At 38.1% G+C, this 16,834-nt stretch overlaps 1 protein-coding gene across 2 annotated transcripts in view; it reads right to left on the bottom strand.

The window, feature by feature from the left end:
• The window catches only part of top2b (DNA topoisomerase II beta), a 72,027-nt gene that overhangs the window by 33,191 nt on the left and 22,002 nt on the right, over positions 1 to 16,834 (bottom strand). For both annotated transcript variants that reach the window (XM_084422813.1, XM_084422812.1), the window contains exons 13-20: positions 14,678 to 14,803; positions 14,429 to 14,539; positions 14,243 to 14,348; positions 14,051 to 14,160; positions 13,826 to 13,918; positions 4,744 to 4,858; positions 4,318 to 4,439; positions 3,909 to 4,057 (exon numbers count right to left, since the gene is read on the bottom strand). In XM_084422813.1, coding sequence (XP_084278939.1) covers positions 3,909 to 4,057; positions 4,318 to 4,439; positions 4,744 to 4,858; positions 13,826 to 13,918; positions 14,051 to 14,160; positions 14,243 to 14,348; positions 14,429 to 14,539; positions 14,678 to 14,803 — 932 coding nt within the window. The remainder of the gene's footprint in view (positions 1 to 3,908; positions 4,058 to 4,317; positions 4,440 to 4,743; positions 4,859 to 13,825; positions 13,919 to 14,050; positions 14,161 to 14,242; positions 14,349 to 14,428; positions 14,540 to 14,677; positions 14,804 to 16,834) is intronic.

Raw genomic sequence — 16,834 nt, 5'->3', positions numbered from 1 at the left:
GGGGAGAGGATACATATTACAAAACTTTCTGAAATACTGTATATATATTTATTTTGTCTTCGCATTCTTTCTTGTGGTACCCTCTCTCAGTGACAGACCTGAATAAAAGGCTCATTATGCAGGTCATTGTCTTCTCAGGTGTGAATCACAGCATTATTCATGATCATTCATATCGCATATTGCCTTTCCAAACAAATAGTGTCTTACAAAATTTAAATCAATGTATTGTTTTATGTGAATAATTAGGCAGGATGATTTTCAGATCATTTTGAAGCAAAAACCCTAGGCGACAACATCCATTAGTCAAACGTCTTGTGGACACATATTTAGTAGAGATTCACCGATTGATCGACTGGTGACCGGAATTGGCAGATTGTCACGTGATCGGCCATGACCGGCGGCCGGCCGGTCAGTCTGACATATGCCGGTCAAATGCACCGAGCTGCATGATTAACATTGCGCAACATCAGCATCACACATGCACACGGAACGCACATGTAGAAAACCTCATGAATTACGGCCGTTTCACACCGCAAGCATGAGCAGCGCTTTTTTTTTTCGGCGTGCATGTAATCAATGAATGCATTCACACCGGGAGCAGGAGCGTCGCGTGAGCAGCAGTGAAGCGCAGGTTTCAGCGCAGAGTCTATTTTTGCTGTGTTGCTCAATTAAAGTGAAAGCACACAAAAAAATATTTATAGAAATTTTACCCATTTAAACTTGTTTTTATTATTCAGTTTCCCAATCGTTTCTCTGCACTTGCTCCACTTGCCCGAGCTTACCTCTCTGCACCACGTACAAGCGTTGACAGTGAGCGCTTGTTTAGCCTGGCTGGACATGTGGCAGATGAGAGAAGAGACAGACTATGGTGACAAAGCAGAAATGCTTATGTTTGCGAAGAAAAACTTGCCATTGATGTGCAAGTCATTGCAATAGGCCGTTTGTGTGTTTTGAGAAATATCTTTATACTGCAAGGATATATTTATTTTATTTTTATTTGTTATTTATATATTATTTTATTACCATTACCTGTTCTCCCTGTTTTCATTCAGAAGTTTAGTTTGCTAAATATATCTCCAAATTGGAATCGGCCAAGAAAATTGTAGTTGGTGCATCTCTAATATTTAGAGATGCTGTTTTGTGGCCTTATTTCAGAAACTTTAGCTTTAGTTTTTTCATTAACCATGCATAAACATTATTCTCTCAAAAATACAAACGTATTATGGTAGCCCTGTTTGTGCTAAATAGAGTGTAATGACACCTTTGCCATTAATTTGTTTATAAGCAACTGAAAAAAGCACAATTGTCAGGGTATGTCAAAACATCTCAAGGACCCCAAAAATACCTTAGACCCAAGGTTTATTCATTTCGCTTTTGGTGTGAAATTATATATACATATACAGTGAGGAAAATAAGTATTTGAACACCCTGCTATTTTGCAAGTTCTCCCACTTGGAAATCATGGAGGGGTCTGAAATTGTCATCGTAGGTGCATGTCCACTGTGAGAGACATAATCTAAAAAAAAAAAAATCCAGAAATCACAATATATGATTTTTTAACTATTTATTTGTATGATACAGCTGCAAATAAGTATTTGAACACCTGTCTATCAGCTAGAATTCTGACCCTCAAAGACTTGTTAGTCTGCCTTTAAAATGTCCACCTCCACTCCATTTATTATCCGAAATTAGATGCACCTGTTTGAGGTCGTTAGCTGCATAAAGACACCTGTCCACCCCATACAATCAGTAAGAATCCAACTACTAACATGGCCAAGACCAAAGAGCTGTCCAAAGACACTAGAGACAAAATTGTACACCTCCACAAGGCTGGAAAGGGCTACGGGGAAATTGCCAAGCAGCTTGGTGAAAAAAGGTCCACTGTTGGAGCAATCATTAGAAAATGGAAGAAGCTAAAAATGACTGTCAATCTCCCTCGGACTGGGGCTCCATGCAAGATCTCACCTCGTGGGGTCTCAATGATCCTAAGAAAGGTGAGAAATCAGCCCAGAACTACACGGGAGGAGCTGGTCAATGACCTGAAAAGAGCTGGGACCACCGTTTCCAAGGTTACTGTTGGTAATACACTAAGACGTCATGGTTTGAAATCATGCATGGCATGGAAGGTTCCCCTGCTTAAACCAGCACATGTCAATGCCCGTCTTAAGTTTGCCAATGACCATTTGGATGATCCATAGGAGTCATGGGAGAAAGTCATGTGGTCAGATGAGACCAAAATAGAACTTTTTGGTCATAATTCCACTAAACATGTTTGGAGGAAGAAGAATGATGAGTACCATCCCAAGAACACCATCCCTACTGTGAAGCATGGGGGTGGTAGCATCATGCTTTGGGGTGTTTTTCTGCACATGGGACAGGGCAGGGACAGGGCAACTGCACTGTATTAAGGAGAGGATGACCGGGGCCATGTATTGCGAGATTTTGGGGAACAACCTCCTTCCCTCAGTTAGAGCATTGAAGATGGGTCGAGGCTGGGTCTTCCAACATGACAATGACCCGAAGCACACAGCCAGGATAACCAAGGAGTGGCTCTGTAAGAAGCATATCAAGGTTCTGGCGTGGCCTAGCCAGTCTCCAGACCTAAACCCAATAGAGAGTCTTTGGAGGGAGCTCAAACTCCGTGTTTCTCAGCGACAGCCCAGAAACCTGACTGATCTAGAGAAGATCTGTGTGGAGGAGTGGGCCAAAATCCCTCCGGCAATGTGTGCAAACCTGGTGAAAACTACAGGAAACGTTTGACCTCTGTAATTGCAAACAAAGGCTACTGTACCAAATATTAACATTGATTTTCTCAGGTGTTCAAATACTTATTTGCAGCTGTATCATACAAATAAATAGTTAAAAAATCATACATTGTGATTTCTGGATTTTTTTTTTAGATTATGTCTCTCACAGTGGACATGCACCTATGATGACAATTTCAGACCCCTCCATGATTTCTAAGTGGGAGAACTTGCAAAATAGCAGGGTGTTCAAATACTTATTTTCCTCACTGTATATATATATAAGATGCAGAGAACAGCGTCATCTCTAGGGCTGGACCCGAATATTCGTTTGGTGGGTTGGTATTCGATTTGAAAATTTGACATTCGAATATTTATTTTATTTTATTTTTGCACACCTGGGATCCCCCGCGAAACGGTTCTCATTCGCGCTTGAATAAGGCCGGCGACACACTGGCTGCTTGGCATGTCCGTTTTTATTTCGGCTCCCATGTTAACAGGTTGGACTTTGCACACTGCCTGCGTGAGACACGCGTCTCAGGCGCGGCTCGATCCACGCGGAAAACGCGAGCATGCTAGAAATAGAACTGACGCCTATGTTCCAGCAACGGGAGTATTCTCTGGCTAGAGCGCAGAACAGCGCAGTGTGTGTGGACAGAAGTGCATGCCTGAGCTTGTGTTTTGTGTTTTCTTTATTTAAATCTACCCTTTACTGTCAGTCATTTGTTAGTCAGAAAAATATTAGACTACCTTATTAAAAGTATTGCTTAAGTTAACAGACCTGTGTGTGTGCGTTTTATATCACTAGTGCAGTGTCCGTTCTCGGAACATATAAGCCCTGCTCGCGTGAGGTGCGCCGCTTCCCGCTCGCGCTGTTCTGTAGTTTATTAAAAGTTTATTCATTCTGAATGTGTCTCGTCTCGCGTGTCTAACTATATTGCACCAAATGCGACACTGCATTACAGGATTTTTTCATCTGATTAATCAAAGAAATAATTGACACAAAAATCAATTATCAAAATAAAACGTTAGTTGCAGCCCTAAAAAGCATCATGATGAAGATCTCAACATTTCTAAAATCTAATCATTATTAGAAATGCTCTGTTATACATGGTCTAAGTACTCACTTCACAAATTATTAAATCAAAACAAATAAAATCTTACCTAAGCATAGTGAAGATGTAACGAGGGCTGGCAGCATCTTTACCGCCATTGATACGGGTACCAAACTGGCCAAGAGGCTGAAGGATGTTGACATTGTTGCTGCCAACAAAGTTCTGGGCCAAATTCACGATAGTCATCATCAGGGCTTGCTGCATAAAATACAACATTTCTTGTAAAAGAAATCTTCAATTCGGTTCATATTTATTTAAATAAATAAGTGTACACTTGATGCCTTCAACATTATATTATCTTGATTTTTTTCTTTTTTTTTAAATAAGCACTTATACATATTCCAAGGCTAATGCCTATGAATCACATTTTAATCAATGCATCAAGAAAACCAGTAAATTACCTGATAATGACCAAGACCAAATTAAAGAAGAAAGGAAAATAAATGTTTGCTACTAACTTCACCGTGATGGTATGCAGACATCTCAGCCACGGATCCGGCCAGCTGGGCCACCTTAACCTCCCTTTTATCATTCCTCTTCAAACAGGTGAACAACACCTTCCTCTGACCTGGCTTCAGACCTGTATACAGCAGATGAAAGTAGACTTGAAGTTTAGAAGCCCAGTTAAATTAGAGGCAAGCAGCATTTGGAAATTTCACATCTACATTATTACTTTGGTCATACATAATCAGAACTGCAACTATTCCACACACACACAAAAAAAAAGTCATATGAAGAACTTTGACGATGCGGCATGGTAGCAGAACGGCGAACCAGATGCTGCTAAACTGCGGCTCCATTAGAGCCCCTCCCCTAACCGCATGTGATCTCACTCCAAGCTTTTGATAAAACTTGAACGTAAAAACGTAAATCAAGATACACACCATCAACAAGCGATGGAATCGAACGCTCATTGTCAGAATTGGAGAAGAGGATGAGTTCTTTATTGATGAAGTCATTGTAGGACAGGTGTCGTGTTGTTGTGCCGTACAGGTATTGCTGTGAAAAGAAAACAGATGTGCACAATGAAAGATCAGAAAATGATAAATTTTTTAACAGTAGTGAGTTTTAAACAGCATGAAAAAGTCTTGACACTTTTAAGTTTGTATTGGCCTTATGTAGTTAGTAGGGATGGGGGTGGGGATGCATAAAATGCATATAAAAAGTGTAATATCAGAGGTAGGTAGTAGCGAACTATATTTACTCCGTTACATGTAAATATTTTTAGAAAATGTGTACTTTTAGATTTAAATGTGGGTTGTTTTATTTTAACTCGAGAACATTTAAAATAAAATAAAAACTGTACTTTTACTTCGTTACGCTGGGCGACATTCCTCTCGTTACTTTATTTTAATGCAATACATGTTACGTTTATTCCAAGCACGCGGTGTCCTTTTTCTGGGGTATGAGCGATGTCCCATTCACAAATGAATCACTCGTTTGAGTCGATTTTGTTAAAAGACTTGATCAAACAAGTTGGCAAAACAGTCAAAATTGGTTCATGAATCAGTTTGAATTATTTGTTCAGTTCCCTGCATGTTCTGAATCATCTGAAGCAATTTCTCATTTGGTGTCGTGGACGTGGACATATACAGTCAGTTGAAAGCAAATCTGCAGATGCATCCTATTGTTTGCCAGTTATGAAGATTTTTATTAGTTGAACATCTACCTGTCTGTGAACGATTCCACAGGTATAGTTACATTCAATTTCATTTTATACAGATAAAACATTTTTTACAACCAAACAGATTATTACGCTAAAAGCACACAATTACCATTACCAGTTTTTTTGGACATACCTTAATTTATATATTAAATAAGCTATATAACATGTCTAATTAATTAACGGAATGCATAGCTGATATAAAAATGTCCAATTACTTAATAAAAAAATAAAATAATGTTTCTAATGAATGGACCAAAAACCACCGCACGTACTAAACTAGAATACTGTCTAACACTTGATGGCTGCTCTCTCAAGTCTTCGTTATCGGTTAGGAACCTGGGTGTGCTCTTTGATACAAATCTTTAATTTGAAAGCCACGTTTCTAGCATCTGTAAAACCGCATTCTTCCATCTTAAAAATATATCTAAATTACAACATAATATGCTTTCAATGAAAAATGCAGAACATTTAGCTAGTTCATGCGTTCATGACCTCAAGGCTAGATTATTGTAATGCTCTTATGGGTGGTTGCCCTGCATGCATAATAAACAAATTACAGCTGGTCCAAAATGCAGCATCTCGAGTTCTTACTAGAACCAGGAAGTATGACCATATTACCATGGTCAGATATTTTTTCTGATATTGTGAAAAAATATAATTACAGTTACAATACAAGTCAACTCCTATTTTCACTGTAGGAACATTTTAATGTAAAGCGATTTCAGACACCCCTATTGTGGACCGTACCATTTTTAACCACCGTGGCTAGAAGCAACTGAGATAGAGAACGGCTTCAACTTCTCAAGCAAGTGTCAACATTGAATGACAAAACGCTAGTTTCATAAAGTATCATTCTTTTCAACATTCCTTATTTGTATATTCAAAATATTTAAAATAATCTAATTTAATACAGTTATAATTTTTCAATGTAAATTATTTAATTTTATTGGTAACAGCCTAGTGTCTAATTATTTTAATTGAATATATTTATCAAATTTAAGAATTTGAAATGAAAGATGGAGCATACATTTAATAAAATTAGGGGAAAATGCCCTTTATAAAGGTACAAAAATTATTCTGAGTGTTTTCAAACAGTGATGTAATGAAACATTGACAATTTAAGTTTGAAGGGAGTAAAGCCTCTGTTTAGGCTATTAAGGAAATGTAATTTTGCCAAAAGAAGAACTTTTATTTTAAATAAATGTTCATTTTAAATCAGCCTACTTCAGTGTGATATGTTACCATATTATCATGCTTAACACTAAGAATTTGAATAATTGTAATATGATGATCAGATGCAGATATCTAAATCAAACAATATGGGCGGTTTGCGGGTGGATTATCTATTTTTAACAGTGGATTCGGGTGACTCAAAGTGCACCAGATTAATGAATTTATCTTTAAAATGTACAACATTTTCTGCCGGGGGGCCATGCACCCGGACCCCCCTAGAGATACCAAGCTCCACCAACCAACAAATGTGGGAAACACATTAGGCTATATGATGATCTACAACAAAATACACATTTAATTATCTTATTATTAAAATACATTATTATGATTTTACCACCTCCACCTCATTTTGAGCCAGGAAAAACCCTGAAATAGGCAATAGGCTTCTTGTAAAGGTATTACTTTTACTAGTAATTAGAATGGTATTTCAGTGCACTTAACTTCTAACATTTGGGAGTTGATCAAAACAGTTCTCTTTTGGATATATAATAACAATGAGATATTCTGTAGCCTACTGATTATCAGTTTGTTGCATGTTTAGACCTTGTATGTGTGTTGCACAACACATGTTGCACTTGGTGATCACGGTGGGGATTGATATGGTAGTGGACCATGATGGTCATAGAAGAAGTGAAGGAGCAGTACCCCCCAATTATGGTGGAGTAATTCGCACTCTGTCCCCAGTACTTGAGCAAGCTCTTAACACATTATAGTCCTTCACGTCTATTGCGATCTCAAAATTCTGGCCAGTTGATAATACCTAGAATATCAAAATCGACTGCTGGTGGTAGATCCTTTTCCTATTTAGCACCTAAACTCTGAAACAATCTCTCTAACATTGTCCGGAAAGCAGACACACTCTGCCAGTTTAAATCTAGACTAAAAACACATCTCTTTAACCTGGCATACACATAGAAAATTATACATCCCTATTACTCCAATCAGTAAAATGATTATTAGGCTGCATAAATGAGGTCAGCCTGAACCGGGGACACTTCCTATAACACCTGATGTATTCGTTAAATCATAAGAAGAATGGTATCTACGCTAATGTTAGTCTTTCTGCTTATTCCGAGGTTTACTGTAATCAGCTGGATCCGGGCCGTATCCAGACCAGATGGAGGATCTGCGCCTAGACACGGCCACAACGCATGATGTAGTCAGCCGGATCCGGGCCGTATCCAGATCAGATGGAGGACCTGAGCGTAGACACGACAACAACGCATCCCTGAAGTGTCAGCAGAGGTTGTGTCAACTAGACTCTCCCCTGTGAAGGCCTCATCGACATGACAGCCATTGGCACTGATCCTCAACAAACTCGTCTCCATACCGCGTGATGACTAGGGATGGGTACCGAAACCCGGTATTAAACGGGCCCCGGTGCTGAATTATGAAAGACCGCTGGATCGATAAGCTCAGACGTTGTCTGTTCTGCTGTCGGTACTGGAGAAATTAAGAAAGTAGGCCTACACGTGCTATTTATTATTGCTATTAAGAAATTATTATCTTGCAAATTTCATCTCGCCACCCACTTCTATATATAATAATATTGAACCATTTGTCTGTGATGCATTTTTGCTAAAGAGAGAGTGTGTGTGTGTGTGTGTGTGTGTGTGTGTGTGTGTGTGTGTGTGTGTGTGTGTGTGAGAGAGCGATCTTTCACGCGGAGCCACGGCGTGCACAAGACAACAGCCCTGCTTAATGAGTGACGATGAGGACAGAACTAAACATTCAAACGGTTACACTTTAGATCTTTGATATTAAACTAATTTTATTTTAGATTTAGATTTTGGCTTCCAATGATTATAAAAAAGAAGATATTTGAGGTATAACCATTTAATAACTAAAGCCGCACTCTGTCTAGCGCAACTTCCTTCCCTTCACAGCGGTGCGCTGTCATTTCTCCCTAAAACCAAAACGTAACGTCAGAATCTGCACGATCGGTGATTGTTGTAAAATGTAGTCTATACTGTTGCTAAACTGCGGGACACGTTTGATAATAAAAGACTATTAAAAGTACCAAAATTGACGCAATAGACGCTGTTCCAAATGCGGTGCACGCTCCGAAACACACCGCAATGAGACAAGCAACGTATATTTTGGGCTTCGTGTGCGCATCTAAACGATCACATATACACACAAATATGTCAAAATGGCCGTCTTGGAGATTCACTTAAACAGTTTATTCACTTAAATACAGTTTATGTCTTAAATGGGCGTAAATAGTTGGGAGAAAATATGATGCGTAATAATGATTAGATATGCATTTGGTCTTAAAGAGGTAGCAGTCTAATAAACCTGCTGACGATTGCTCCATTAATGTGAATCAAACAACAAAAGGCAAAGAGAAAATCAGTCACAGCTCTTGAATGAATAATTTTGGCTTTTATAAGCTTTAATCTATCTATGATAAACTATGCAGTGTTATTTTACATCTGACTTTATTAGATATTAGATAAGCCCATATTACTCCTGAACAGTAATGTCAGTAGACATTACTGAAATTAAAGCACTGGGTATATAATTTGTATATTTGATTTATTGTATACTTTTGTTTGACCATGTGTTTGTACTTTGCGTTTGGTGTCCTATGTCTTCTCATAGGTGTGATTGGCAAAGGACAAAAAAGCAGGAAAATATACGGCGCACCTACCATGACCCCCCCCCACCACCACCACCACCCACCCATCATATACATTTAATGAAATACAGTGTAAACGTCCTATGTATTATATTTTATTTTATTTTATTTTATAACGTCCTATAACGGTAGCCTAATGCCATGTTGGTAGATTGGCACCAGTAGAATTTCCTTTTGTTGAAAGCCCAGATAAAAGTAAAAAGCTATTATTTTGTGTAGATCCATGTCCGAGGCAGTTCGACTTAACAAGCGCATTTCTTTACACAAGCACACACACACACGCGCACGCACACACACACACACACACACACACACACACACACACACACGCGATCTGCGCCAGTGGACGCGTACTGTGAAAGCCTGTGCAGCAATGTGAAACAACGGCAAGCACACGCGCAACTTCTACGAAGTCTTCTACTGTATTCTCGTCCTGTTTCGACTTTATTCTCTAAATGTTTCCATTTTAATCTCGAAATGCTAGAATTATTTTTTTTTTTTCGTTGCGGTTCAGGGCTTCCGTAGGCTATTCTGATCTTGCTGTGGCTCTAGAGGCAGTATTTTCTAACCATGTCGGGGGAGTTTTATGCGTATGCGTTTTAGAATAATGTCACTTGCCAGGTCATGTAAGGGCTAGACTACAGAATTTATTATAGGCCTAAAACGAAAATAGGAACTCCACTATGTCTCTCTTTACATTTATTTTGTCCCGTTGTTGGCTTCAGCTAAGAAAAGAAATAGTTCGCCCCACACGTCCAAAATTCTTAGCACACTTTAGATAACCTTCCGCAACAAGTGCAGGCTCTAGTATATGGTGGAGCTCTGCTTTGAATGAAGTTCCATCATGACAAATAAATGGACTATTTGCGGAGTGACATGAAGACATGAATCAGAGGCACAAAAAACGTTGACAGTGGTAAGCGGTCATATACCCGAACCGTGCTTTATGCGCGACCCGCAAAAAAAAAAAAAAAAAACGGATTTGCATGATTTACGAGAGCAGCATTTTCAGGTCGGAAAAGCCGGATTTCCGGATTTATCCGGAAGAATCACACCCCTGCTTCTGTATAAAACACAAAAGCCTGCACCCTTCTGCATAACATACATGTTTTATTTGTTTTGTTAAAGCATTGCTTTTTCTTTTGCTATAGATATTTATTTTACATTTCAAAATATAAAGCAATATTAATTATGTTCTAAATTATTTTTTTTCCTTTTTTTTATATAACAAAAAGAACCGATAAGAATACCGTTAAAGTACCGGATCGATAAGGAGTATTGGTAAGAGTAGTAATACCATTAAAACCTTAACGATACCCATCCCTAGTGATGACTCTAGTGTTACCCTAGTGATCAACTGGATAATATTCTGATTGTTCCAATCCAATCTGACTTCTGACCTATAATGCTGCCTGAATCATAATCATACACTGTTCGTTGGCCAGAGAAGAACTGGCTTCCCAACTGAGCCTGGTTTCTCCCAAGGTTTTTTTCTCCATTCTGCCACCTGAAGGAGTTTTGGTTCCTTGCCACTGTCGCCTTTTTTCACCTTTGTTGCCATTGGCTTTTGGCTTGCTTATGGCTAGTTCACACTACAGGATTTTAAGCCCGATTTAAGCCCGATTTGCAAGTTAACGAGCTCGCCGACAGGTCGGGCTGTAATCGCATGCAAATCTGCGGGTGATCCGCGCTCGCCAATCTTTAAGTGTGAAATACTTAACGACGCATCAAAAACACTCGCTGACACATCGCCGACGCGCCGCAGACGCCAGACAAATATCTAGCATGCCAAATATCTGGAGCTGTCGGCCGACTCGATAGCCTGTGGTGTCACGTGTCGCGACGAGCAACAGCCAATGATCAGCTTGTTATGACATTACAAAAGCTTTTTGTATTTGTAACCATGGCTGCCAAACCACAACAGGCAGCTGCTTTTTCATTATAATGTTTTACTCACTTCCAACTCTCTCTGACAGACAATCCCTGCTGCCCGCGTGTGCTTATCCATCCTTTCACTTATCTTTTTTTCAGGGTTCTAAACAGATCATTGCGCAAACTATATATATATATATATATATATATATATATATATATATATACACTGTATATGTATATGTATGTATGTATATATATATATATATATTTTTTTTTTTTTTTTTTTACTGCCAATTTTGTCCCGCCGTCCATTTTCAAATAGACAATGTAGGCTTGGGCGGTATTCGAATTTTGAAACCGTCAAACCGCCTCCCTATTTTACCGGGGTATACGGTATTACCGTGACTAATTAAAAATTATGACATAATGGACTCAGACGGCGTCACCAAACTGTTGGCTTGTGCCTATACCGTTCAGAAACTGAATGCCAGATCGGGCAAAAAAACAACAACAAAAAAATCAAGCCCAACCCCTGCACGTTGTGTCTGAGTCAGGCCGACGGCATTAACTGTTATTATGAGCCCGAGCCCACCATTATTCAACATATCTGTGTGCGTGCAACAAGCAAGAAGTGCAATCCGGTGACGCGTGTCCATTGATTTTTATTAATAAAACTTTTCTGCAAAGATGGAAGTTGACGATCGCCATCTCTGTAGTGAACGAACATATAGAGAGAAATGCACATCATTACACAATCAGAGAGTGGCCTTTTTCTTTTCGTTTTGAATTGTTTCGTTTAAAGAAATTGACGATCGGCATCTCCGTAGTGAACGCTAGAGAAATGCACATCATGGATTACAGAGAGTAGGCTAGTCTATTTATTTTCGTTTTGAATGGTTTCGTTTACTGAAATTGACGATCGCATCTCCGTATGAACGCGCCTAGAGAGAGATGCACATCGTGGATTACTTAGCCTAATCAGTGAGTAGCCTATTTCTTTCGTTTTGAATTGTTTCGTTTAAAGAAATTGACGCTCGCCATCTCTGTAGTGAACGCTATAGAGAGAAATGCACACCATTGATTAATCAGACTATATTTCTTTTCGTTTTGAATTGTTTCGTTTAATGAAATTAACGATCGCATCTCTGTATGAACGAGAGAAATGCACATCATGGATTACTTAGCCTAATCAGTGAGTTGCCTATTTCTTTCGTTTTTAATTCTTTCGTTTAAAGAAATTTCAAGCTTTATTTATTTGTCATGTCTGTGAGGCATAGCCTTTTTTATGAGATTTCAATGCAAGTGACAGCGGCATGCCCATCATGTCATGATTATATTAAATCCAGGCATATTGGATGATGAAAATTTTATAAAAATTTAGATACAATTTATACAAAACGAAATTCGTTTTAAAGAGGCCTTTTACAAAACTAAATTTATTGAAATGGTCAAATCGTCTGACTCCCGATGCATCCCATCTTATTTGTGCTGTTCACTTTTCATAATCAACAAAGATAATATATAACATAACAAAAATAACATTATAATATTTTAACAAATACGAAACTTAATGCGCTTATGTATCCTGGCAGCAGTGAGTGGGCGGTTGTTTCGGAGATGCAACGTTAGAGGTGTTTACCGGTCACCTTTTTATTGCATTTTACAAATTGCCTCGTCAGTATTTACCGCCTCTCCCTTCATATTCGGTTGGAACCAGAAATATTGCCAAACTGCAACCACACATAAGCATTTTTTAGGCAATAAATAAATTATATATATTATAGGCTATATAAGTGCCGGTAATGACGGTATTGAAACTGATACCGGTGCTATTTTAAGATCCCGCGGTATCCGATATTACCGTAATACCGCCCAACCCTAAGACAATGCGCTATTTCCCCTTCCACTTCTTGCGCATGTTTTCGTGACATAATGTGGTTTTGGGACCGGATAGAGTCGTTGGGTGATAGAGTTGTTGTCAGCTCATGTAGTGTGTAACCCCCTGTTGCAGAACATTTACGTAGTGTCACATAGTGTGAACACCACAACGACTTCAAGACTCCAGAGCAAGTCATGTAGTCTAAACAGCACAGCGATCTGCCGACGTTTAAAGTTGTGTAGTGTGAACTAGGCATTAGTTGGGGACATTAAATTTAACACTTAATTTAATATTCAACAATAATATTGATCAGCCTGCATTGACACCATTATATGAGAACTGAACTGGACGATGACATCACGGTTTTCTCCAGAGCGGCTATATATATGTATTGTAAAAGCACTATATAAATAAATGTGACTTGACTTGACTACTATTTGGTCAGGGTTAAATGATGCATATAAATATTTTTTTCCATATCACCTAACCCAAAGCAGTTTAACTGAAAAGTCAAAAGTCATGCCATAATACATTCACACACTTGTTTTGTGTGAATGGGTCCTAATACTCTGTTTCGCTACTTCTATATAAAGACTGTTTTAAGAATGTTTATCATTAGAAACATTTCTCTTTCATTTGAGCTGTAGTGTGTAACTGACAGGGAGTCCATACCTCAGGCAGTCCATGCATCCTCCTCTGCCGTCTGTCCTCCATGAAATTAGTCAGCCACTCTTTCCTGTCATCTGTTTTCTTCTTACTGAAAGCCTGAGCAGAGATCACAGACAATGTTAACCAATATGTCAAAGTTATATGCAATTACTATCTGAAAAAATGTTATGTTGCACTAAACGCAGTACAAAGAAGATCCAACATTATGAACAGCAGCGAAAAACGAACCAGTGTAATGGCCGCATCATCTTCGGTGCCATTGTACTTGAACATAATTCGATGTCTTTCCATGTCAGCAAAATATTCCTTTGCTTCTTTGCTTGTGCTGGTACCCAAACCTGACAAATATGCAGTTAACATATAGTTAAGAATGCTGCTTGCTATTTGATGCAGACTTTTTCAAATAAACAGAAAACAAACCTTTATAGTACTTTATGTGCCAAGTTTTAAAATTGTCTGTGTGCTTCTTCCATTCTTCAAATTCTGGGATGCTGTAAAACGATACTGCCTGTTTGTTCTTATTGGCCTAAAGAGAAAGTTTTAGAAACAAGTATAAAAAAACCTGATAAACTGAACTTTTTTGTTGTTGTTGGATGATTATCATACCTTCACAATGGGTGTGATGAACTCCTCCAGGAAAGTGTGCTTCAGCAGAGATGGCCAGTTGTGATGGAAGAAGTTAATGAGAAGACCCTTGATGTGAGAGCCATCTTGATCCTGATAGTACACATAACAGAAATTATGCATAGAGGTTTAGGGAACTCATGAAAAAACCTGCATGCATTCTGAACAGAAAAGATCTGTTCTCTTAAAAAAAATGATCAGATTAAGACCAACTAAAGCACATAATCACACCTGATCAGTCATGATCATAATCTTTCCGTAGCGTAAGCTCTTCAGGGACTCTGGATCTTCATAGCTCTTCTTGTACTGAAGACCCACAATTTTAATGATGTTGTTGATTTCTGCATTCTCCATTATCTACAATCAAAGCAAGGGTCAACTATCAGTAAAAAAAAAAAAAAAAAAAAAAAATACATATCACAGTCAAAACATACTTGATGTTTAATAAGCAAATATGTTTAAAGTGGAATTTTGGACCAATGAAATTTAACTGGGGCGGGGCTATCCAGTAGGGCTGCAACTAACGATTATTTTGATAATCGATTAATCTGCCGATTATTTTTTCGATTAATCAATGCTGTCCTCAAAACAATGTGTAATATAAAGCCTATGAAAACAAATGTATCTATATAGGCTATGCTTTACATTATAAGAAAAAAAGGGTTAAAATACAAACATTTCATTCTAAACCTAAAATCAACTGATTGCAGAAATTTAAAGCAGAAATTAAAGCGACTACATTAAAAATGATAATAAACAAAAATAAAAGCACAAAATCTTAACTTGTACAAGGCATGAAGAACACACATTCACTCGTCTGAACATGGTAATTATATTACATTTGTAAGAATTGAGAAATAAGAAAATGCTGGACAGTCTGGTTGAAGACAGGACCTTGCTGGAAATTACCATTTGAACTCACCATTTCAGACAAAAGTCTCACCTCAGAATACATCTCTTTCCCTCTTCCCCCACCTTCTCTCTCTTATGCTAAAATCACCTGAGATTTACACACAATCTATATGGTTTAAATGTTAACAATTGTCATCCAGTTCGGTATCATTTGAAATGTCTCAGTGCGACTGGTACAAAGGTCTCATTTCCAAATAAGTAAAACAAAAGGTAATAAGGTTTTTAGGAGTTTAGAGATAGCTGGCACACAAAGGAAGGTGGTCTCTAGGCAAATGGTCTCCTACCCCCCAAAAGGTGTCAACTCTGAATGTAAATTCCCATTGTTAGCAGATGTTTCCATGTGAAAGAGGTTCTGTCTAAATAATGGAATGCAGCAAACGGGCTCTGGGCCTTTTTGTAACTCAAGTTGGCCCATGATGCTAAGAGTGACTCTTACTTAAGAGTAAAACTCTTAGCATCATGTATCTTAATGTTGGGTTTGCATCTCTTCTCTTTATTCCAGAGCATTTGATGTTTCATATCGATTATCTTTGAATTGATTATGAAATTGGCATGCTACATTTACCTGACATAATAAATTGTTACATTTGATTATTCTAACTGACTTTGACATTATTTTCATTAAAGAGTTAAAAGGAATAGTCAAACATTCGCTGACATTTAATGATGCACAGATATCATTAAAACCTTTTCATTTATGGAGTCAGATGAAACAACGACAGAATACATATTCAAATGTATTGCATTTAATCAAAAAATACTTTGCCTTGAGAAAAGACAATAACACATAGAGACCTTCCGCGCTGGTCAGATGCCGGACTTTGGGCCGATGGAGCGCAAGCTTACACATTAATGGGCTATTCAGTGCCTTTACTGTTACTGCTCTCATAAATATGATTATTTGATTTACATGTAGAATTTGAAACCTACACTTAAAGGTGCCCTAGAATTTGAAATTGAATTTATCTTGGCATAGTTAAATAACAAGAGTTCAGTACATGGACATGACATACAGTGAGTCTCAAACACCATTGTTTTCTCCTTCTTATTTAAATCTCGTTTTTGAAAAACACCCCTGAAAAATAATTCGCCTCCAAAAATTTGCATATGCCAACCCATGTTCAAGGCCAGCGGAACTGCGCAGCCGAATCATCGTCCGAATCATTTTTCTTCGAGAGACATCATGGCTTGCAAACGAGCGAAGCATGGCAGTTGCTTAGTGTTTGGATGTACAAATGAACACAAAGGTATTTTTTTAGTTCCTTCATCCGAGCCTCTGAAGAACCAGTGGGTTATGTGGATTTCTGATGTGTAATTGTTCAAGTTCAGACAGATAATCTTTCTCTCAAAGTCGTTCAATACTGTTTATGCATCAGTAAATCAAACCAGTGACTAAATGATCAACTTCACGTCGTTTCTCTTAGTAGGATGAAAATAATCTTACTTAAACTATGATTAATATACAAATAGCGATCA

This window comes from Rutilus rutilus (genome assembly GCF_951802725.1).
Source record: "Rutilus rutilus genome assembly, chromosome: 11".
In the NCBI taxonomy this organism is placed as follows: Eukaryota; Metazoa; Chordata; class Actinopteri; order Cypriniformes; family Leuciscidae; genus Rutilus; species Rutilus rutilus.
This window is presented reverse-complemented; position numbering and strand designations above follow the sequence as displayed.